General features: G+C 46.8%; 1 protein-coding gene across 4 annotated transcripts in view; it reads right to left on the reverse strand.

Moving 5' to 3' along the window:
• Positions 1–19,294, reverse strand: part of CHD4 (chromodomain helicase DNA binding protein 4) — a 31,041-nt gene extending 11,747 nt beyond the window's left edge. For 2 of the 4 annotated variants that reach the window (XM_083592726.1, XM_083592724.1), the window contains exons 1-27: positions 18,798–19,294; positions 17,306–17,485; positions 14,515–14,642; positions 14,152–14,346; positions 13,667–13,785; positions 12,752–12,993; positions 12,400–12,527; positions 12,099–12,234; positions 11,492–11,673; positions 11,146–11,385; positions 10,099–10,302; positions 9,801–10,006; positions 9,277–9,408; positions 8,945–9,041; positions 7,341–7,532; positions 7,045–7,245; positions 6,715–6,852; positions 5,994–6,115; positions 5,711–5,884; positions 5,276–5,417; positions 4,594–4,725; positions 4,363–4,480; positions 3,833–3,957; positions 2,480–2,744; positions 2,209–2,381; positions 1,809–1,989; positions 1,623–1,709 (exon numbers count right to left, since the gene is read on the reverse strand). In XM_083592726.1, coding sequence (XP_083448852.1) covers positions 1,623–1,709; positions 1,809–1,989; positions 2,209–2,381; positions 2,480–2,744; positions 3,833–3,957; positions 4,363–4,480; positions 4,594–4,725; positions 5,276–5,417; positions 5,711–5,884; positions 5,994–6,115; positions 6,715–6,852; positions 7,045–7,245; positions 7,341–7,532; positions 8,945–9,041; positions 9,277–9,408; positions 9,801–10,006; positions 10,099–10,302; positions 11,146–11,385; positions 11,492–11,673; positions 12,099–12,234; positions 12,400–12,527; positions 12,752–12,993; positions 13,667–13,785; positions 14,152–14,346; positions 14,515–14,642; positions 17,306–17,402 — 4,156 coding nt within the window. In that variant the 5' untranslated portion in view covers positions 17,403–17,485; positions 18,798–19,294. Of the gene's footprint in view, positions 1–1,622; positions 1,710–1,805; positions 1,990–2,208; positions 2,382–2,479; positions 2,745–3,832; positions 3,958–4,362; positions 4,481–4,593; positions 4,726–5,275; positions 5,418–5,710; positions 5,885–5,993; positions 6,116–6,714; positions 6,853–7,044; positions 7,246–7,340; positions 7,533–8,944; positions 9,042–9,276; positions 9,409–9,800; positions 10,007–10,098; positions 10,303–11,145; positions 11,386–11,491; positions 11,674–12,098; positions 12,235–12,399; positions 12,528–12,751; positions 12,994–13,666; positions 13,786–14,151; positions 14,347–14,514; positions 14,643–17,305; positions 17,486–18,797 lie in introns of all 4 variants that reach the window. The other 2 variants (XM_083592725.1, XM_083592723.1) reach the window with 1 other exon arrangement.
• Positions 19,295–22,341: the final 3,047 nt, after the last annotated feature.

Genomic DNA, 22,341 nt, shown 5'->3' on the forward strand with positions numbered 1-22,341 from the left:
TAATTATACTAAATAATTGCGCCGGGCGAGAGCTAGCGGATGCAATGGAGGCCGGGAAGTAAGACTTCTTAGCGGCCTTCACTGCCATCTCATAGGTTTTCATAAAAACCCTATAAGATGTTCTTCAGGCTCCGTCACGGGCACCCCGCCATACTCGCTCTAGCCGTCTGAGATCCCGCTTCATTTTCCGAAGCTCCTCGGTAAACCAGGGAGCCCGGTTTCTGCGGGGTCGCAGAGGGCACTTAGGTGCGATCTCATCGATGGCTGCCAGGAGCTGGGTATTCCAGCCCTCAACAAGCTCAGTCAATGAGTCACCAGGGGGAGCAAGGTCCCGCAAGGCTTGGCGGAATCTATCAGGGTCCATCAGCCTCTGCGGGCGAGCCCAAATCGGCTCGCCACCTAAGCAGGGTGGGGGTGAAAAGTCAATCCTGGCTTTCAGAGCGTAGTGATCAGACCATGGCACCTTCATCAAAGGAGACATGATCACATCTATACCGGCGCCAAAGATCAAATCCAGCGTGTGGCCTGCTTGATGTGTGGGGCCCGAAACAAACTGGGAGAGCCCTAGTGTCGCCATGGAAGACACCAGGTCCAGAGCCTGTGAGGAGGGAGTGGCATCAGCATGGATGTTGAAGTCCCCCAATACCAATAGGTTAGGGAACTCCAAGGGCCAGCCAGCCACCACCTCCAGCAGGCCTGACAGGGTGGCTGCTGGTGCGCTAGGTGGCCGGTACACCAGCCAGACAGCCAAGCTCACCTCAGAGCCCCACACTAGGCCAACACATTCAATGCCGGGGATCAATGACGATGGTAGAGCCCTGAAAGAACAATCTTCCCGGATTAATAATGCCACCCCTCCCCCTCCGGCCCACAGTCCGTGACTGGTGGAGGACGGAGAAACCCGGGGGCGCCATCTCTCGTAAGGTAACAGTTTCCCCTTCGCGCACCCAGGTCTCCGTCACACAAGCCAGATCGACCCCCTGCGAGGTAAAGAAATCTCGCAGGGTGGCGGTTTTGTTGCCTATAGACCCGGCATTGCACAACACCAGTGAAGGAGGTGAGTAATCCTTGCTCACCCTACCTTCGTCCCTCAGGATGGGGCGCAGATTGGAAGGGGTACGAGCATATCCGTATCTCGATCCCCTTCGCCTATAACATCTGCCCCCACCGCCATACCTCCCTCGCCCCTTCACGGTAGCAATCCCAAGCCTCATACTTGCCTCCATTTACAAAATAGAAAAACAAAACAACCAAAAACAATTATACCCAAACAAAATATCCAACCCCAAACCAAAACAAAACGGAACGAAACAAAAATACATAGATAAAAGCCACCATTCACGGTGGTACAACAGAGTAAACAGTAAAAACACCTTTAAAACACCTTAAAATATATAAAAACATCTTTAACATTTGCTGCAGCAGCACCAGTGTCCTTAAAGCTGTCACAGAGGTGAGCCTGGGCCCCGCCCCCTAGGCCAGATGGAATTAGCCTGAGGAGGGAGCGGCCTTCCCCCACACTCACGGTGCAGCAGCATGCTCTACCCCACTCTAACTCAGAGCATCTCCTTATTGTGCTTTCCCAGAATCAAGGAGTCCAAATGCACAACACCTCAACATACCTTCCGACCTCTCATCAAAATCTTCATCTCCTTCCTCAGAGGCTACAGAGTAATCAGACTGATTATCTGACTGGTCATCTTGCCAATCTGGAAAATAAACAGAATGCCCAAAGTAAGTTGCCTGGGAAAAACCCAACCATTGTTTTTATAAATCCACTTCCTCCTATCTCACGCACGCACAACTACCTCGGTCTTCCTGCGAGCCATCGTTGTAGTTGACCTGCTTGCGGATGCGTTTGCCTTTGCCCAGATTCCTGGCCAGGTCTTCCTGCTGCTGCTCATAATGGTGACGAAGCAGCTTTTCCCAGTAGTCTGGATCCACAGACTCCTCTTGTTTGATAATCTCCCGTTCAACCTCCTCTTCCTCCTAACATAGGAAAATTAGAAAAGTGAAGAGGCAATCCTGAGCATACTTACTCAGAAATCCCAATGCCTTCAAGTAAAGCTTTCACCCTAGTAAGGAGGTTTAGGATTGAAGCTTCAAACCCACGCTTGCTCCAGAATTCCATCCTCCAGCCATCAGCAGTGAATGCCTTTGCACCAAGAAACGAATGAATCAGAAAGCAGGCGGTCCATTTTCACTTACCCCCATTTCCTCTTCACGCACCACATACTGGGCCACCTTGAAGGAGCTCAGGTACTCATTCATGCCCTGAAGCTCAGCATCCTCCGTCTCATCCTGGTTCCGGTCCAGTAGGCGTTCAATTGCCTTATCGTCATAATGGATGACACTGCCATCCTCGTTTTCCTTGATATCACCTGGAGGAGGGGGAGGAGGACAGTCTTGCTGTAATCAAGGAGTTGAAAGGGGACAGAGCAAAAGCTCTAACTAAAGGAAGGTTAATCACTTCACTCACATTGTGTCACATTACGTAGATTCTTGCCACTTTCAGTGGCTTCGTCTTTGAAAAGCTCTTCAGTACCAAACTTGAGGATGTCATCCAGTTCCTGTTTAGACATAGAACCAGTCTTGGAGCCTAACCCTGGCCTCACAACCAAATGGGTCAACATCATTTTCTTCTTGGCCACTTGCGTGATCCGTTCTTCCACAGATGCTCGTGTGACAAAGCGATATATCATCACCTTCCTGTTTTGTCCAATTCTGTGAGCACGGCTGAAGGCCTGAGAGAAAAGGGTACTCTTTCAGTCTTCATTCATTAAACCCCCTTTGGCTGTCTTTGGGTCCTTCCATTTCCTTGCCTTCCTAAAGCAGTCCTGTCCCTTTGCCCACTGCCACATTAGTATGCCTTCCAAGCCATTTCAAACCACAGCCTAGCATTACAAGAATGATCCTAGGCAAGCTTTGGGCTTTCACACCTCCTGTAGAATAGCAGGAGTCTGAAAGGTTTTACTTTCGCTTTACACTAAACACAGATGGTATAGCCATCCAACCCCCTTGTAATTTTTTCTTCCTTTTAATGGGGACCATTAGAGTGTGCTTTTACTTCAGAGTACTTTCAAAAAAGCTCGGGATTCTATTCATCACACAGTTTCCCAGTTGATTCTTCTAACAGCATTAAAGTCAATCCCAAGCTATATACAGCATATTCTGCTCAGCTTTCCTGCTTCCTAGCCTTTGTATAACTTCAGTTCCTTCCGATTCCTCCCTGCTCTTTAGCCATATCCAAAAAAGATCCCCTTGCACCTTCCTTTATACTTGCATTCTTTTTATCCCTTATTTGAACCTGGATAGCTCAGTTGGTTAGAGCGTGGTGCTGAAAACGCTGAGATTGCAGGTTCAATCCCCATATGGGACAGCTGCATATTCCTACATTGCAGAGAATTGGACTATATGATCCTCAGGGTCCCTTCTAACTCTACAATTCTATGAAACACCAAGTCCTGTCACACTCCTGGGCAATGATCATGCCCGTTGCTCCCAATGATTGTCTTTTATACACTCATGGAACGTACCAGAATACATCCCTTGATTTACCTTCAACTTGGGTGTTCTGGAAGGGGAATGCCATATTTACAATCGAGAGCAGGTGGCCTTGCTGCTGACAAACTGCGGTAACTCTTAAGTATGGTTAGTTGAAACAAACCAGTTTCAAATCAGTTTATGAACTAGCTGTTTTCACTAGCCATAGGTGAAATTAACCACAGTAAGCTATACTCTAAAATGCAAGTGGCTGCTTCCAGATTCCTCCTCACTGTTGCAATGGAGGGTGGGGGGGGGGAGAGATTTTTATTTTGCTGCTCAAACTCACCTGAATATCATTGTGTGGATTCCAGTCAGAGTCATAGATTATCACGGTGTCAGCAGTGGCAAGGTTGATGCCAAGCCCCCCAGCTCTGGTGGAAAGCAGAAAACAGAACTGTGGAGCACCAGGAGCTAGAGATAAATGAGACGAGATACTGTCAGATTATCACATACTTAGATCATCCAGACCTTCATTTTCACCGTTCTCCAAATAGAGCAGGGATACTATAAAGCGCAATCACAAAGAATCCTGTGTCACCCTAAAGGCTAATTGATTTGTTATGGTGTAAGCTTTCATTGGACTACAGTCCACATTATCAGGTGGTGGTGGACGGTAGTCCATGAACGCTTATATGCTAACAAATGTGTTAGCCTGTTACAGCAAAGAGGTCTTGTGACAGCTCAAAGAGTAACACAGCTGCCCTGCTAGTAGTTGTAAAGGGTGAATTGACATTTTTAGCAAAGTATGAGAGGGGAACCCTGGTTCCTGCTAAGGGTAACTGTGCCTGCCATTATGTACTCTGTCTCATAACATACCGTTGAAGCGATCAATGGCTTCCTGACGCATATTTCCTGTGATCCCACCATCAATTCTCTCATACTTGTATCCTTCGTGTTCCAAGAAGTCTTCCAACAGATCCAACATTTTAGTCATCTTTAGGGGGGGAAAGACAAAGAAATGAGTTGGAGTAAAAATGCACAAAATGCATTCAGCTAACCTATCACCATCTGGAAAAATTTCTCCAATACACAATAGCTCTTGGTTACCTGAGAGAAGATCAGCACCCTGTGACCTCCCTCCTTGAGGTTCTTCAACATCTTCTGGAGCAGAAGCAGCTTCCCAGAGGCCCGGATTAGGGCACTACCATCATACATGCCGTTGGGCATCTTTGGTGCTTCCTGCATGAAAAATTGAAAAGGGGGGTGAAGAAAGGAGGGAAAGTATTCTTCAAATTGTTGGTCCTGACCATTAATGATTCACAAGTATCAAACAGCTTAGCTTACCCTGTAGGGACTCTAGCAGTCTTATCATGTATTCCTTCCACTTCATTTTTCTTACCTTTGCCTCTCTAGCAATTCTCCCTATTTTTTGCAGATGCCCTATTATTTCCATACAAAAGGCAGCATAGCAAGAAACAGATGGCCTATTACTTAATAAATTTCCTGCTCTGTGCCAATTCTCAGTATTTTGAGATGATCATCAAGTTATAAACTTCCCTCCAATTGCTACATTCAAAAGCTAATGATGTGGCAACTGCTGCTCACAACCATGCCCTCAAATGATAGTTGTGCTTCATAAAACCAATACATATGACACCATTTAAGATCAGGATGAAGGTTTAAGCAGAAAAGGGGAGATAAAACAACAGGCCCATTCCCCAGTGCTTAGACAATTAAGAGCAAAGTGTATAGAGCACTTGAAAGGGAAATTCTGGGATACAGAACCTACCATGGCAGCCACAGGAAAGAGATAGGGATGATTGCAGCATTTCTTCAGATCCATAACCACATTGAGTAGAGAAACTTGGTTGCCACCACCCCGGGCGTTCAGTGCTTCAAAGTTCCTTGTCAGGATATATTTGTAGTACTTTCTGTAAAAATATGAATATTCACATTGCTGATTACTTATCTCTTAGGTCTGCTGCAAACACTTCACTTCTACCTCAGTACTATCTGTTGAAGCACAGCTCCCCTCCCATTCTCCCACCTTGTACTCAGAAAAGCAGCCGTACAAGTATACTTTATGCAGCTGATCAGCATGAGAGACAAACCAAGAACAGGAAAGTGAGCATATTAGAATTCCAGGACCCTGAAGCATAGGCTAAACTTTGTTAATGTCAAGATACTCAGCTAAAGGAGTAAAGGACTATCCTCCCACACTCACTTCTGCATAGGACTTAATTCCACTCTGACAATAAGCTCTGTCTTAGAAGGCATGTTCTTGAAGACATCAGCCTTGAGGCGCCTCAGCATGTGTGGGCCCAGCATATCGTGAAGTTTTTTGATCTGATCCTCCTTGGCAATGTCTGCAAACTCTTCCAGGAAGCCTTCTAGGTTGCTATGAGGGAAGTCAGACAGACAGTCAGGAGAAATTCAAAAACAACAAGAAACATGGGAACAGCAACCCAACAGGTAAGCTGTGCTTGAGTGCACACTGCAGGACTTACTGAAATCTTTCTGGCGTCAAGAAATTAAGCAGGTGGAAAAGCTCCTCCAAATTGTTCTGCAGGGGTGTCCCTGTGAGTAGCAGCTTGTGCTGAAGAGAGTAGCCATTCAACACCCGGAAAAACTGAAGGAAGTGTGAAGGGCACAGCAAGAAAAGGAAAAGATAGAAAGTCAACCAAATTCACAACATATTTCCAAACATACAGATCTGCACAGAAGGCGACTAGACACCGATCGTGTAATCTCCAAGCAAGTTCACAGCTTTTGTAAAACTACAATAACCTATCAACTATTAAAGGACTATGCAGAGGTCAGTCTGAGGAGCATCAGACTGTTCCAATACAACACAGAAAATAACAAATGAGATTAACATTAAGTTTTTTTAAAAAACAAAAACAAAACAAGCATGTTCAAATAAAGCACTGTTCATCCCTCTTTTAAAACAAGAACAATCCTTAATCATAGTGCACAAAATTAGGAGCTGCTGCACAGCAAACACAAAAGCAGTTCTTGAGGGTCAATAGCTTCCTCATACATGGGTGCACACACATATATACACACAGTGTAAAAATGCTGCTTGTGACAAGTCTTCTGAAAAGTTTGTTAATATTGAGTTTTGAAAGAGAGAGCAGTGTCTAATCTTGGCAAGCCCCTCTAATCAGAGTCATAAAACATGGGGAAAGGAATAAAGAGTTTACAGATCCAAGATAAATTTATTCCTACCTTTGACTGGTTATTCTTCAGTCTGTGCGCTTCATCCACTACAAGGCAGGCCCAGTCAATGGAGCCTAGAATGGCCATATCAATAGTGATCAACTCATAAGAAGTGAGCAATACATGGAATTTCACAGATGCCTCTTTCTGCAAGGATCAGAAGTTGCACATTAGGGAAATAAATAGCAGGAAAAGTATAACCACAGGCCAGGCCCACACTCACAAAAACCCAGCTTTCCATCATTTGAGATTACTTGACATTCAATGCTTCACTCAGGAACCTGCAACATTACAAAGTTCTCAAGAGAGGCACTAACTCCAATTAGTTTGCTGTAATACCTTCATCTTGAAGGCCTTCTTTCCCCCACGAATAGCATTATCTTCAAAGGAAAATTCATTTTCGCGGATAATGGCCCGGCTGTCTTTGTCCCCCACGTAAGTCACCACATACATGTCTGGGGCCCACATCTCAAATTCTCTCTCCCAGTTGATGATGGTGGACAATGGAGCGCTCACCAAGAAAGGTCCTTTAGAGTGTCCCTACAATCAGATAAATCTGATGTTAAGACAGCAGGAAACAGACTTCCGGAATAAAGATATATATGTGTGCATGTCAAGGTCTTCCGGAACCTCACCTCTTTGTAAAGAGAATACAGAAACACAGCTGTCTGGACAGTCTTTCCCAGACCCATTTCATCTGCCAGAATGGTGTCTGTGCCCTGAGCCCAAGAGAAACGCAGCCAGTTCAGACCCTCAAGCTGATAAGGATGCAGGGTTCCTCCAGTCACATCCAAGTAATCAGGCTGTCTATCATACTTCACGGTTGGCTGCAGAGATGGAGAAAAGCAATTGAAAATGTTCAGTTTCTGCTACTGCTGCTATTAAAGAAAGCTGAGTCTTGCCCAATTGGATAACATGTAATATCTCAGCCTAGGGCTCAACACTAAGTTTTAAACTGACTGCATGGCATGTTTAATTTTTTTTTTAAAAGACCACCTCATCTAAGCAGGGTTCTACATGCTCAATGTATATATAAACATTAAAACAGGCCATTCGCACACCAGCGTTGTGCAGCTTTCAAGCTACATAACTCATACATGCATACCGTTTCATGCGGAGGTGCAAAGCATATTAAGACCACATCAAGGATAACCTATATTTTATTCAAACCTCTACTAGTGAAAATTGTTTGGGAAGAACAGGATATGGGCAAAGCAGGCAAGAACTAAGGGAGGAACACAATGCAGAAAGGAAGCTTGTTGCTTCCTTTGAAAAGTCAAGAGTAATTTCCTCAGGCAGGAATGGTGTGAGTTCTGTATAGCATAGGACTGCCATACGTCCTGGTTTCCCCAGACATATCCAGGATCCCGCTCTTGAAAATGGGTGTCCAGGGGGAATTTTCGGAACTCGTCAAAATTTCTTTCTCAGCGCAGGGCTGGCTCATGCCAGCTGCCTCCCTGCCCAGTGCCCTCCAACATTGTACCCTCTCTCTCCCTCGCTTCCATCCAGTCTCTCTCTCTCTCCCCCCCCCCCCCCGCCTGATGGAGATGTGCAACGGTGGTGGTGGGGTGCCCCGATGGTGGTGGGTGAGTGTCCAGGTTTTTGCTCTTTGGAATATGGAGACTCTAGTATAGCACCTAGTGGACTTCTGATACTACACAAAATAATTAGTAGCCGCAGAGGATGGTAGCTCAGTAGACAAGATTCTTTGCTCTGGTGAATATTACTTTATCTTTGTACAGCAGTATATTCCTCTTTACAGAATGTTGGTGAACTAGATTGTGCGCCTGCATTTATCCCTCTTCCACCCATGGCAAAAAAAAGGGCAATCTGCTCCACCTCACTGTCTTTGGCCTGAGCTACTCTCGGGGTGCCAACTTGAATAAAATAATCGATCACAAGACACAGCACACACCATTTGAGTGGCACTGCCCATCAACTTGGGGGGGGGGGCTCAAATATTGTATTTGGGGAGGGGCGAAGAGACCTCATTCCCTAGCAGTTGGCTCCTATGCTTCTGCAACTTAACGCCATCAAAACTGGTCCAGGACCAAGATTCCACAGAATGCATAAAAATTACAAAGGATTGCTTTGGTGATCAAAAGCATTATAGACAAGTAGTTTTCGCTCCAGCTACAGAACATACTGTCTCCGACCTTGTACATACAAACTGCAGGACCACCATGTCCTTTCCCCTTCTTGCGTCTCCCTCCCACACCCCTCAAAGCCATTAACTCACATCCACTGTTGGTGTTTCTGGGGGCCTCTCTAATTTCCGCAACTTCACTTTCTTTATCTTTTTTCCAGGTCTTCCTTCTTCACCCCTCATCAATTCCCTGTGCAAGAAAAGAGGCACACAGGTTGTATAGACTCTGTACTTCCAACACAGCAGATGGAAAGAAGAAGAAACTCTTCCAAATGAAGCACCCCAGGGCTGAGTAGAGTATCCTTCTCCTTTCAGAGAGAAAGCTACAAAGATCTTAGGATAGCTATGCTTCAATTCACATTACCAACTCAGCTGGGCTTTTCTCTCATCTGACCCATTTATCAAAGAATGAAATCCATGCTCACCTGTGGTTCCAGTATGCCGCCTTGTAGATATCATAATCCTGTACCTCTGCCTCCTCATTCTCCCAAGAAGCCTGGTCATATGGTAGATCCCTCCATTTGATAAGGTAGTGAACATTCCCCTTCTTATCAATGCTAAAGGAGAGAGATTAAATGAGTATCACAGTCTGTATAAAGTAGTAAAGGATGAAAACTGCATATATTGTTCCTGTTTCGCGCCCCCCCCCCCCCAAATATAGTTAATGAAGGGAACTAGAGGAGGCACAGAAAAGGAGGCTGAATTGTGTGTTAGGATTTCTTGGTTCTTACTGATTTTATCTTGGTTGGTGTTGCTGATTTCATATTATTCTTTACATGTTTGTGTGAGTGTGGAAAGATAATATATAAGGTAAGGTGTGTCTTTACATTCATTTGGCTAGAGACAATTGGAATTGAATTTCTCCTTTTTGAGTGTTTCAGGACCTTTTAGGGTCACTTTCAACCATTCATGTTTCAGAGACTGAGGCAATCTCAACCTCTTTCCTCACCTGTGGTTGAGAATCCGATGGATCATCATCCATTCTGGCTTGATTCCATAACGGTAAAAACGCTCCTCCATCTCTGCAAACTTTGGGTCCTTGTTCTTACGTTTACGGCTCTTCTCTTCTTCTCCCATAAAATCTCCTGCAGGAGGTTCATCCATGTCATTTTTACGCTGGTAATTGCGAAACAGTACCTGGCAATGCAGCTCCAGCTGAGGTACAAACAGATGCAGTTACACACCATCCTGACGTGGGGTTAGCCAATTTCTTTGCTCTGCTTCTAGTAAAGATGCCTTTTGCTTACCTGTAGTTCAGACACCCAAGAACAATGCCAGTAGGACATGCCCTGCCACTTGACAAAGAACTGTCGCTCGGGTCTTCCCTCCAGGGGCTTCGGAGAAGGTGCATTTGGGTCTGCATCAGCCGGTCGTGGCACTGGCGTGGCTGGTGGGGGCTGTCCCCACTTCCAAGTCAAGATCTTCTGCACCTTACCCTTCAGAGATGGACACTGGAGAAGATGGACCATGGGATTAGAAATCAGTCCCCACCACAGCTTTTGAACAGCATTGTATCCAATCTGCTTCATATTTAGAATCACAGAGTCATCATAAAGTTGTAAGGGACCACAAAGGTCATCTAGTTTCCCCAGACATGTGCAATGCAGGAATACTTTGCCCAACATGGAGCTTGAACCCATGACTGTGACAATAAGAGTCTCCTATCCTACTGACCGAACTACAAAGGTTCCAATTATTTTCTTTATAAATTGTAGATTGGCTGCAAGATGGGAAATGCAGGTGGATTGCACCAGGCGTGAGAATACAACCTAGACATAACAGATGAAGATGCTTGGGCTAAAAGTCACGTGAGACTTCCTATAAAGAACATTTTGGCCAGAGTCCAGGAGGCAATGCTGAAGGTAGTGTTTTGCTCGTACTGAACTCTACAGTTCTATGATTCTGTAAGAGAAAGACCCTCATACATTTATGGAGGGAGTATTACAAGCTTACTGGCTGTTATGTTGTTTCTAATATTTATGGGTCAACCATTGAACCCAGACCCTGGACCTATCACAAGATGCTAATCTAGACTCTCCCTTTACACACAAGGACCTAACTTTGTTTTTAAATACTTGGCAAAAACTGATTCCTATTGCAGCAGATGAACATAGTGCTAGCTCACTTTTTAACCACAAAAAATTAATCTGCCTGGAGAGCAGGATCCAAAAATGTACTCAAATGCTTTTCAGAGCAGGATTTCAGCATGAGCCATCTTGATTCAAATGCTATCTCAGGGGACTCCCACAAACTCAGCTTGTATTTCCCATTTGTGGAAGAGCACAGGAACTCACAGTACAACGCGGACAAAGCCATTCTCCGTTCGGAATCTCTGGCAAAGGTGGATTCAAACAGTGGATGTGGTAAGAAGAAGGGCAGGCATCGCAGCAGAGCAGCTCTCCTCCATCTTTGCAGACACGGCAGAACTCCATGTGATGATCATCCTCCTCCTCTGCATCTCCCACAGCATCCTCCATGGTCTCTTCCCCCTCAGAATTATCTTCTTTAGCCTCCCATTGGATACCCTCTTTCTCCTAGAGGGGAGGGAATCCGTTAGACAAGATGCTTGAAGTCCCTCAAGCTGTCTTCCTAACCCTGCATTCCCAGGCCTCTAGCTGCATCATAGAACCCAAAACTCACACAGTGCGGGCAACTCCACTTGCCCTCTGGCGCTTTCTCCATATCTGGATCCAGACAAACCATGTGATAGGCACGAGGGCAAGTGTCACACAGGATGATCTCTCCCCCCTGTTGGCACACCTCACAGTAGTCCTGGTGGTCCGTTTCATAGCCATCAACAGTTGCAGCAGAATCCTCTTCTCCTAGCAGAGCAAGGTAGTGGAGAAAGCTTTTAAACAATTAAGCAAGCAGCAGGTTCAAGCAACAAGGAGGGTACTCCAACCTCATGCCACAGAGCAGTATCTAGATAGCAAAAAATTATTATTTAGAGAGCACAGCCTGGATATCACTATTGTATCCCAAGGGTCAGAGCAGGAAAATGGCTATGGGTGTACCATAAAAAGACGTAACACAAACTTTAAGTTTTCCTCACAGCGTGTCTTGTCCCGTTGAAAATCCCTCAATCTTTTAAGTCTGCAGAGTTTGACTTCTTCCCTAGGTATGCAATAGCAAATATTTTATACCAATGGTCCCCAACCACCCTCCAGACACTTGCAATCATGAAATCCCTGCCCCTGAGCACACACTTTCCACACAGCTCCCGTATGAGCCAAGCAGAGCTCGGTACCTTTCTTTTTCCTCTTTCCTGCTTTTAGTTTCTTGCGGCTGCGGCTGCTGCGACTGGTAGAGCCATCTGACACAGAGTAGCTGTTGATGCTTGCATCATCGAAGTCTGACTCAACATCCAGGTCATCATCCTCACTCTGGAGGTACAAAAATAAAGAAATAGTGTAAAGGAATGTGAAAACTGACTTTGTGACCCAGTGCTATTGAGGCTGCCCCACACAAACCCACACACCCATATCCTGCAAGAGACAATGTGGCCAAGAGAAAATTCCCACCCTCTTACCAGAAAAAGAAAAACTCACAGATGATCTTTTACGCTTGGAGCCAAATCCTCCCAGCTTGATTTTCAAGGGTGCCACCTTCTTGGTTTTGGGTTTTTTGATCTCAGGAACACGAGGACTAGCCTTGGGTTTTTTTCGGGCATTGGGACCTAGAAAACAGACCGTCATCACCCCATTATTAAGTGGTACCTAGATCCCAGCTGAGCTGTGCTTTAAAGGGAAATGTAAAATCTTATGAGAGATTTCCAGAAGTGAATTAATGGGTGCCCTGCAATACAGTTGATCAAAGTTGCTAGAAGAAGGTACAGAGCTTATGAACCCCTACCTCCCCCCCCCACTCATCATCGCAACAGTCCCCATATGATCACCTCACCTTTGCCTTCCTTGGTCTTAGCCTTCCGAAGCGGGACTTCAACTGGGGGCTGAGGAACAACTGTATCCACGTTAGCCACCATGCTCTCCACCACAGCCACAGCAGCAGCTGCCGCAGCTGCCACAGATGCCCCAGAGCTCCCTTTAAAGGGGTTGTTTGTGCTAAACTCTCTCCACTTGGCCCCAAGCACCATCATCATTTTTGAGACAGCAATTTTGGGATTCTTAGCAGCAATAAGTGGCCTACATGGGGGAAGAAAAAGAAAAGATAACTGCTGGATGGTCTGGACTTTGGGAAGCTCAAACTTTACAGCCTATTCTTAAGACTGTTAGCCCCTCCCATTGCCCCTGAAGCCAACTAACATATGGGAGAAGAACATGTTCTAGTATTCCTAGAAAAGCTAGGTATGTTCCTAAGTCCCCAACTCTGCCACAAACCGAAGATTTTTGAGACTAATTACTTAGGCTTTCCATTTTTGTCTTCCATCCTTCTATGGGTAATAGTTAACATGCAAATCTAAACATGCCTATTCAGAAGTAAGCCATATTGAATCCAATGAGGGTTAGGATTGCAGCCTAACCTATTTCCTACAGTAATCCAACAATTCTGTAACACCAAGTGCCCAAGCCTGGAACACTGTGATAATTTATATAGCATTTTCTACATAAAAACATTCATGGAAATTCACATAAATTATCTCAATAATTCTTACAACTGCCTTGTAAGCCAAGTAGTATTATCCCCTGCTTTAGATGAGGTGTCAAGGCACAGAAAAAGTAGCATGCCTATTTGCCACTCAACAAAAAACTAAACCAGAGACTTACAGATAATACACTTCAATATCACATCGTCTGCTAGAATATTAAGTCTTTTTTGCCCTGCATTCTCAAGATATGACAAGACTGTACGACGCACCTGACAAATTGGCTAAAAGCCTTGTAATTGGTAAGAGTGCGATAATCCTCCTCTGTGAAAACATGATCAATATCCTCCATGCCCCAATCCTCTAGAAGCTGGGCAGAAGACTTAGGTTCCTGGAGAAAGGGACAGGGAAAAGTTGCTAGTTAAAAAGATACTAGTTTCAACAAGGAGACACTTTCCTGCCACGAGCAGGAAGCTTGTCAAAGAAAGGCAGGATCAGCAGGAAATTATAGAGGACTGGGCCAAAAGGAAGAAGAACCCAAGACACACACACCTACCCTACAAAAGCAGGACAGGGCATTCCCTCAGACCCCCAAGAAGGAAAACATTACCCTCTTTTAGCAGCACCTTGTGTTGTGCCCACCTTTCCCTCCCAAACCTAAGGTACAAAAACAAGTAAGATAAGCCAGGGTAACCACTATAGCAGCAGTGGAATCACGTGTTCATGTGATTTAATGGGCCATTCTGGATCTTCTCACCTTGGAGTCATCATCTTCATCCTCCTCTTCTTCCTCCTCCTTGCGCTTGGCTTTGCTCTTCTTCTCCTTCTTAGCCCCAAGTTTCTTCTTCTTCTTCTTCCCAGGGGTATAGTCACTTCCCTCACTGTCGGAGCGCAGCAGCACCTCCTCCTCCTCCTCCACAAATTCATTTCCTTCACCAGAACTGTCTCCAAGCTGGAGGGGGAGGGAAGAATTAAAGCACATAAATCAGCACCCAAAAAATGTTCTTTCTAAACGGAAGCAAGACTGTAATGTAATCAACATGCAGGCCCATCTGTACATTAAGCTGCTTTTCTCTCCCTCATCCCCCCTCTCAGCCACAAGTCCTACTCTACTTCTTACCTCTTTTTTCTGGCGCTTACTAAGCTTGGGCACTTTAGGTTCCTTCAGCTTCTTGGGTTTCTTCTTCTTCTTGATTTTTGGCAGTTCTGCCTCTGATAACAGCTCTTCCTCTGGCTCTTCTTCCGGCTCTGTGGGAAATTATGAAGGCATCAGGGGTAACTAATCATTTTCCAATGCCTAGGTTTCCTTCACATTGCCACAGACTTGTACTTGGTCCATTGTTACTTTGCCACACTCCCAAGTTAGACCATATGCAATAGGGTCACTCCTCACCCCCCCTTTTTTTAACTGGGCCCATTTCTGAATTACCTTTCACTGCCCCATTGTTTTTCCCATGGGTGTGATTCCAGTGTTCCAACCTCCTGCTATTGCACTGAAGTAACTGCAGACTGGAGTACCAGTCCAAAACTGGCGTTAACAGATTAAAGAGAACAAGGCATCTCTGATCTCCTCCCAAAAATCATATACAGGGAGGCTTCATTGAAAGAAATTGGAAGCTCTTCCTATACCAGCTTTCTCCTGTATCCTCACAAACCTAATGCAACTCAAAGAGAGGGAGGGGGTCCTTTGCCCAGGGGCATTCAACCCATCTTAGGTCTCACCTAGTGAATGAGAATGGTGCCACCTGCTTCAAGATTTTTCCAATGCACCAACAAAGACTAAGTGTCTTCATGCATCTCCCTCTACCTCTTGCTTAGTGAAGTTATTCCATATGGAAGACATTTGTTTAGTCCAGCACCAGAGCAAAATACAGACTAGGAACAGTACTGGCTTTTAATGCAACTGAATTGCAAAGCACTGCCCCCTTCATCCCTTACCATGTTGTTTCAAATGAAAAATATGAGTCTGCAAGCAAGAACTTCTGAAGATACACCTGCTAGATAATGATCAGGGTACAACAAACATTCTCTCCCACTTTCCTCAAAATCCCCCTGAAGAAACCTTAATAGCTAACAGCAAACTCAACGGGACGCTGCTTCAACTCTCCCATCCTACCTAGGCTGAAATGGAGGTTCTGAGTACTAACAATCACCAGGTGCTAACTCAGGTGCCAGCCCTCTCACAACTCACAAATCACCTCCTCGCTATGCAAATGCAAGCTTTAACTCGTTCCCTCTCATGTGGGTGCACACGCATGCATGCACAAGCACGAGCATGCGTACACACACACACACAGAAACATGTCACTCCTTAACCCGACAGACCACACTCCCATCTGTTCTCCAACCCCCAACAGCCCAGAGGGGCACAGCCAGCCGGCAGCTTCCTTTGTGACAAGATCCACAGTAACCAGCCATTCTCCCTCCCCTCCCCCCTCAGCAGCCACCCCCGCCCATTACACGCAGCCAGAGTCACAAGCTCTCCCTCCAAGGGAAAATGGCCTCCTAACCACAGGCACTGGGCAGGATGGGGGAAGCTACAGGTCACAGCAGTTGCTGCAACCAAAGGACAAGGAGCAGAGGGGAAACGGCACAGGGTGGAGCCCTGCTTTCCCAAACCAGCAAATGTATCCTGTGCCAGAAGTATTTTCCTTCAGCAAGACTTTCCCATGTTTCTCCCTCCCTGTGAACTTCAGGCAGGCTCCGCTCCTCAAGCATCATCTGCACCTCTCTAGGCCTTCTAGCATCCAGCAATGGTAAAAGAGAGCTGACTCCCTCTTTAGCCTGTGAGCTCAAAAACACACAATCCATGTCTGCCCCCTGAACTCCCAGCTGGGCCAAGCACTAAAAGCACTTCAGAGGCCAGGAGACTTTCACCCTGTTCCTAGGGATATTCTTGCACTCAACCCAAATCAATAGGTGGCCACTCCATACAACTGAGCTCAACTACAATTCTTCTGAAAGGTACCAAGGCAAAAAGATGCACAACAAAATGCACTGCTCCCATGTCCCCGCCACATGGTGCAGGCCACATTCAACCCAAAATGCAGGTGAGCAGCTGTGAAGTAAGCTCCACAGGGTGTGGCTAGGGAGGAAAGTGGGTCATGCAACAGCCCAGGGCACAGATCATTTTGGACACAAGGCATAGTTGAGCTCTCAAGTGGGCAAGAGAAAGAAAGCCTTCCACTTCGTATTTCCCTTCAAAGCAGCTTGAAATGTGCATAAGAACCTGTCATCCACCCTCACTTCAGTCAATCCACTTGAAAGGTTCCCCCCTCCCCCACAAGCCCTCCCCACAATGAACTCCATCACACCTTTAGGAAAAGGGACGCAATAACAAGGAATGAGATACTTTCTATCACACACACAGAAGTTCCTAGTAAACAGAACTTTCACCTGAGCCATGTCTTTTCGCAGCCACCATTCATGTTCATTCAAAAGCAAAGCTAGCGTGACAAGCTACGTATTCAGAATGATTGAGCGGGATCTACAGGAAGCCCTCTCCAGGCAGCAGGAGGAGGACTCATCAGGAAGCCATGGAAAGAGGCAACCAAATGAGACATCTAAGACATTAGCAGCTATAGCAGTCAATGATTAATCTTGCAGCCCCGGTGCAAAGAAGTTCAGAACAATTTTTAAAAATTTCCCTCAGCCTCTGATCCAAACTATCAAGTTCTCCCATCATGTCTATGTAACAGAGTTATCAGAAACACAGGGCAAGATGCCTCCCCGCCCCCCCAAACCCTTTAAGCAAGGGCATGGATTAAGCAGGAAGACCGTGACCTTGTCATTACTGGTCTAAAGCATGCAAAACAGGAGAGAACTCTTTTTGTTCCTTAGTTCAAGAAAAAGCCACCATAGCACCCCCGAAACGAAGGAGTCAACGCTCTTCTGCTAGCCGATATGTGTACCTTGGTGTTGATGGATGCTGTTGTTCAGCAGGATCTCCATCTCCTCCTCGTCGCTGCCCGCAGAGCATGGCGATGGGGATCCTATACCCGACGCCATGTCCTCTGTTTCGGAGGACAATCCGAGGGCTCAAGAAGCTCCTGCTATCTCGGCGCCTCCTTACTGCTAAGGCCAGCAACGGGCTATAGGGAGAGAGAAGGAAAGAAAGCTTAAAAGTCGCAGCCTTTTTATAAGAAACAGCCAAAAGACAGCCTCTGGATCTCTGGAGAAAGGTGGCAGCGGCAGGGAGGGCCAGACAACTAGGTAGCAGCTTGCTCCAAGCACTCATCTCAGAAGGCCTTCAGGCCAATGCCAAATTAATCCGAGTCACCGTCTCATTATTATGAGGATCCTGACAGACAGCACCGACTTGGGGTTTTTCCCAGTTTGGTTCCACCTGTATTTTGGACAGACAAAACCTGGGGGTGGGAAACAAAAGCCTGGAGCAACCCACCTCCCCTGGGTCAAGAAATGCCTCTTGGTGGCGCCTCTGTGGTCAAAGCTACCATCATTCAAAGCCACCACCACCACCCAGAGAGTTTGTTTCAGCTCCTGGACAAAAAAAAGAAGGAAAAAAAGCGCCCACTCACTAGAAGACGCGCAATGGAAATGCTATAAGAAATGAGGGGGTGATTTTTTATTTTAATTTTTACAAAGCCCACTCATTCTTCTCTGGCCGAGAATGGACGTCTCTTGATGGGCAGTTGGGATTTCAAAAAATAAAATAAAAAGCTTAACTCCCCGTTTTCCTTCTGACATAAACAGGCTAAGGAAATGAAAGTTTTGGACCAGGCTGTAAAACAAAAAGGCGGCTTCGAGGGAAGCCGAGAAACTTGTCGGACCCGTCCCACTCCTCCTAGCTATGGGGGGGGGGGGGGAGAGGAAAAGACCCAAACTGGGGGGGGGCAAGAAAATAAAATTAAAAAGACCCAAACCAGAACATTTATTTGGGGGCTGGCTGAGAAGAGCAGTTATTGAAGGTTGGGGGGGGGGGGCGCTACGGCAAGGAAGGTCGAGGTTTGGGACGGGGGGGGGGTTTCCTCTTGCCATGGGTTGGGGGGAAACTGAAGAGATAATATATCCCCACATATATACATACAAGGCACCCCCCTAACACGTGTCTGGGGGGGCTAATATATTTTCCAGCCCGCCCCCCAAGAAAGACGAGGGCACCCCACCCCCTTCTCCCCCCCCCACCGTGAGAGACTGTGGGGAGTTGTGTGAGGGGGGGAGAGAAAGGGGGCGTTTGGCGAGGGGGGGGTCGCTCCGCTTCCCTCAGGCGGCGGCGGGTCGCCCGGGTTGCAGGGCGGCGGTGCAGCCGGGGAAGCCGGCGGCTCTCCTGCCTCCTCGTCCCCCCCCCCAATATCCAGGGCGCTTTCCCTTCCTTCTCTCTCCCCCCCCCACAAAACCCCCCCCCGCCCCCTCTCTGGGCTTCTGCCCCTCTCCCGCCCTCACCCGACTCCGGGCGCCCCGGCTTCTTATTTCTCGACGCCGCTGAAGGGAAAATGGCTCCGGCTCCAGCGCCGCCTCTTAAAGGGGGGAAAAAAAAGCCCCGGCCAAGCCCCTCCCCTCCTCAGCGCTCCCGCCTCCATCCCATAATAATCCCGCTCCCTTGCCCGGCCCCCCCCCCCACCACCACGGCCGCCACCACACGGCGCCTTGGCGACGGGTCCCACCCCCGTCACCTCAGTAACACGCACACACACACACACAGGCCACCCCTCGACCGAGCCATCCCATAATACTCCCCTGTCCACAAAACTCGGGAGCCCAGCCCTGCATCCCATAATAATCGCCCTCCCCCCACCCCCACCACCGAAGCATCCCATAATAGTCCTTGCGGGGCACCGTCCAGTAATCCGCACCCCCCCACACCATGCGGAAACATCCCATAATACTCGCCCTTACTCATACATACCACAGTAGCCACCCTTCCCCCCACCGAGGTATCCCATAATAATCACATTCTCTCCTTGCTCACCCCCCCTCCTCCTCCCTCCACTTTCCTCCCACAGGCACTGTGTCCCTGCCCTGAGCATCCCATAATAGTCAGTACCTTACCCTCATCTCTTTCCCTGGCTCTTCCAGCCAACCCACAACAATCTCCCCCCCCCCATCACTCACTCACTCACTCCCTGACATATCCCATAATAATCACACACACTCCACTGTTGCCAAGTCTGGCATCCCAGAGCAGGCGCACTCCTCCCTGAAATATTCCACCAGAAGCCCCCCTGGCATCCCATAATAGTCCGCACCAGAGACATCCCATAATACCAGCCGCTTCCACCTCTTTCCCCCCCTCCCCCCCTCAGGCAAGCATCCCATAATAGTCCTCGTCCAGCCAGACATCCCATAATACTGTCAGCAACTCTTAGCCACAGCCGACAATGCTTGCACTTACTGCATCTTCTCTCTCTCTCTCCACTCCCTCCCGCCCCCCCCCCGCCTTCCTTCACACAGCCCATAATAATCACCGGCGCACTATTCCTCCCCAAACAGAATGGCAGGAACCCTGCTAAAAGAGTGCGCAGCGCCCAACGCCCCCTCCAGGGGTCTCCTTCCAGCTGCCCCCTAAGAAAGCATTTGGCGCGCCTGGTCCCAATGCGCCCCACTTCCCCCCCAACACCCCCGCCTTCAAAGTGCACAGACCATAATAACCACTGGGGGCACAGGGCCAATGGCACATCCCATAATACTCTGGCAAAGCCTGCCAGGGTTCTCTGTTCTTCCTTCAGATGATGCAGACGCTGCACATCCCATAATCTTTCATGCACAGGCGTTGGGAAGTCAGACCCTTACAGGTCTGGCTGCAAGGCCTCTAAGGCAGGCTTCCCCTCTCTGCCATTCGCACAGCACCAGGGTTATTGAGGTGACCTGGCATATGCAAAAGAAGGTAACCTTCTGATGCGCAAACCGGCTCACCAATGCAAACTTTGGTGATCAATTCATGCGCAAACTTCTCCTAGCAAATAGTCTTGCCTCTTTTTCGACCGCCCTCTGAAAATTCAGGGCACTTCAGTTTGGGAATGCGGGTCATGATGTTAAAAGTTGCGACGGGTCTATCTCATAATGCTCCTGTAGCATCCTTTTTACACATGATACCATCTCACTTGTTCTCAGTTACCAGTAAAAATCTCATAGATTCATAGAACTGGAAGGGACCTCCACGGTCATCTAGTCCAACCACCTGATGATGCAGGAAAAGCCGCTTCTGAACCCACATTCCATAAAGGGATCTTCCCTGCAATTGTGCAGTTCTGCGATTTAAAAAAGGTCTGGCAGATGCTCCGTAATGCTATCAGCATACTGACCATTCGCCATAATATTCCTTATCCTAATGTGGTCCTTAATATGCACAGGGAGCAAGCGACTCTTCAATATTTCCTCTATTGCTCTGCAAGCTGCATTGAAATAAATGGAGACTGTTTAGCAGCAGAGCTTAGTGAATTGCATCTATGACGATTGCATCTGTCCATCCCCTAATTTAACGGTGCACGTTTTTCTTCCTCCGTTATTGTGATTGACAATGTTTTTCTCTTCGAATACACAAACTACTGGCAATATACACATCTCATAAGATGCGTATTTATTATTTTATTTATTTATTAAAAAGCATTTCCAAACTGCTTAACGCTTTAAAATTTCTAAGCAGAAATGCAACATAAAAACAGAGATATGGCAGTAAAAACAGAAAAAACCTGTATATATTTTTTTAAAAAACCCAACAACAACAGACAATTCAGTAGTAACTGTGGGTGTCTCTTAGAAAAATCGTTGTGAAAATCTCTTAGAAAAAGGGAATTTCCATTCATTACATTTGTCATAGCTCACAGACATAAGAATCAATGTAAGTCACATGCTACATTTAAACACAACGTACACAGAGGGCAAGGGAAGGAAAGGGAGAGGAATGCCAAGTATCAGAGATAAGGTCAGCCTCCTGTAACAAACTTTACAAGCACAGATCAAAACGTCTATATAAATAAGGCCATAATCTTGATATCACTTGGAGCTTGAGAATTCCATTAATACCAAAGGTGTTTATGAGATCAGAGACAGCTTCACTATTACGGCTATGTATTTACTATAACAGACTATCCGTTATATATGCACACTATTGCCTGTGTAAAAATGACGAAAAACTCTGTTTTCTCCTAAGATTTCATGAGTTTTGGACTGCATGTTTTCAAGCTGCTATCCTAACTGTAAATTTGCACATCTAATTTTATTTGTACGCTTAAATTATGCTGATGGGAGAGGTTTAGGATTTGTTTAGGTTTCCTAGGATTTGTTTCGATCTTGCCGACATGCCTCCCACTAGGGACCCAACATCAGTGTGCTGTGTGGGTCCTGCTGGTGTATCCCTGTCACTGATGGAATGACAACGTTAGAAGGATATGTCAGGGAGCAGCAGATATTGTCTAGACCAGGGGTCGGCAAACTTTTTCAGCAGGGGGCCGGTCTACCGTCCCTCAGACCTTGTGGGGGCCCGGACTATATTTTGAAAGGAGAAAAAGAGAGAGAATGAATTCCTATACCCCACAAATAACCCAGAGATGCGTTTTAAATAAAAGGACACATTCTACTCGTGTAAAAACACGCTGATTCCCGGACAGTCTGCGGGCTGGATTGAGAAGGCGATTGGGCCGGATCCGGCCCCTGGGCCTTAGTTTGCCTACGCATGGTCTAGGCTGTGTACACACTCACGGGTTTATAGCACAAAAAGATGGTTTTTCTCCAACGTAATTGTTCGTACTCTCAACATGCTGCTTTCAATCTCTATTGATTCTAGCTTCTGGCATGCACAAGGGTGAGTGTGCTCACTTGATACGTTTTTCTAAAAGCGTCCTCTTGGATTAGGTTATCCATGCCTTTTCCTCCCTGCGCATGCCCCAGGTGGAGGAAGAAGGAAGCAGTCACTGTATTTGTTATGTACTGAGTTGAATAGGATCCAAAAGGCAGCAGTCTGATTGGTCCTAGAACAATAGGGTCCAGA

This window comes from Podarcis filfolensis, assembly GCF_964270895.1.
Source record: "Podarcis filfolensis genome assembly, chromosome: 17".
NCBI classification, from domain to species: domain Eukaryota; kingdom Metazoa; phylum Chordata; class Lepidosauria; order Squamata; family Lacertidae; genus Podarcis; species Podarcis filfolensis.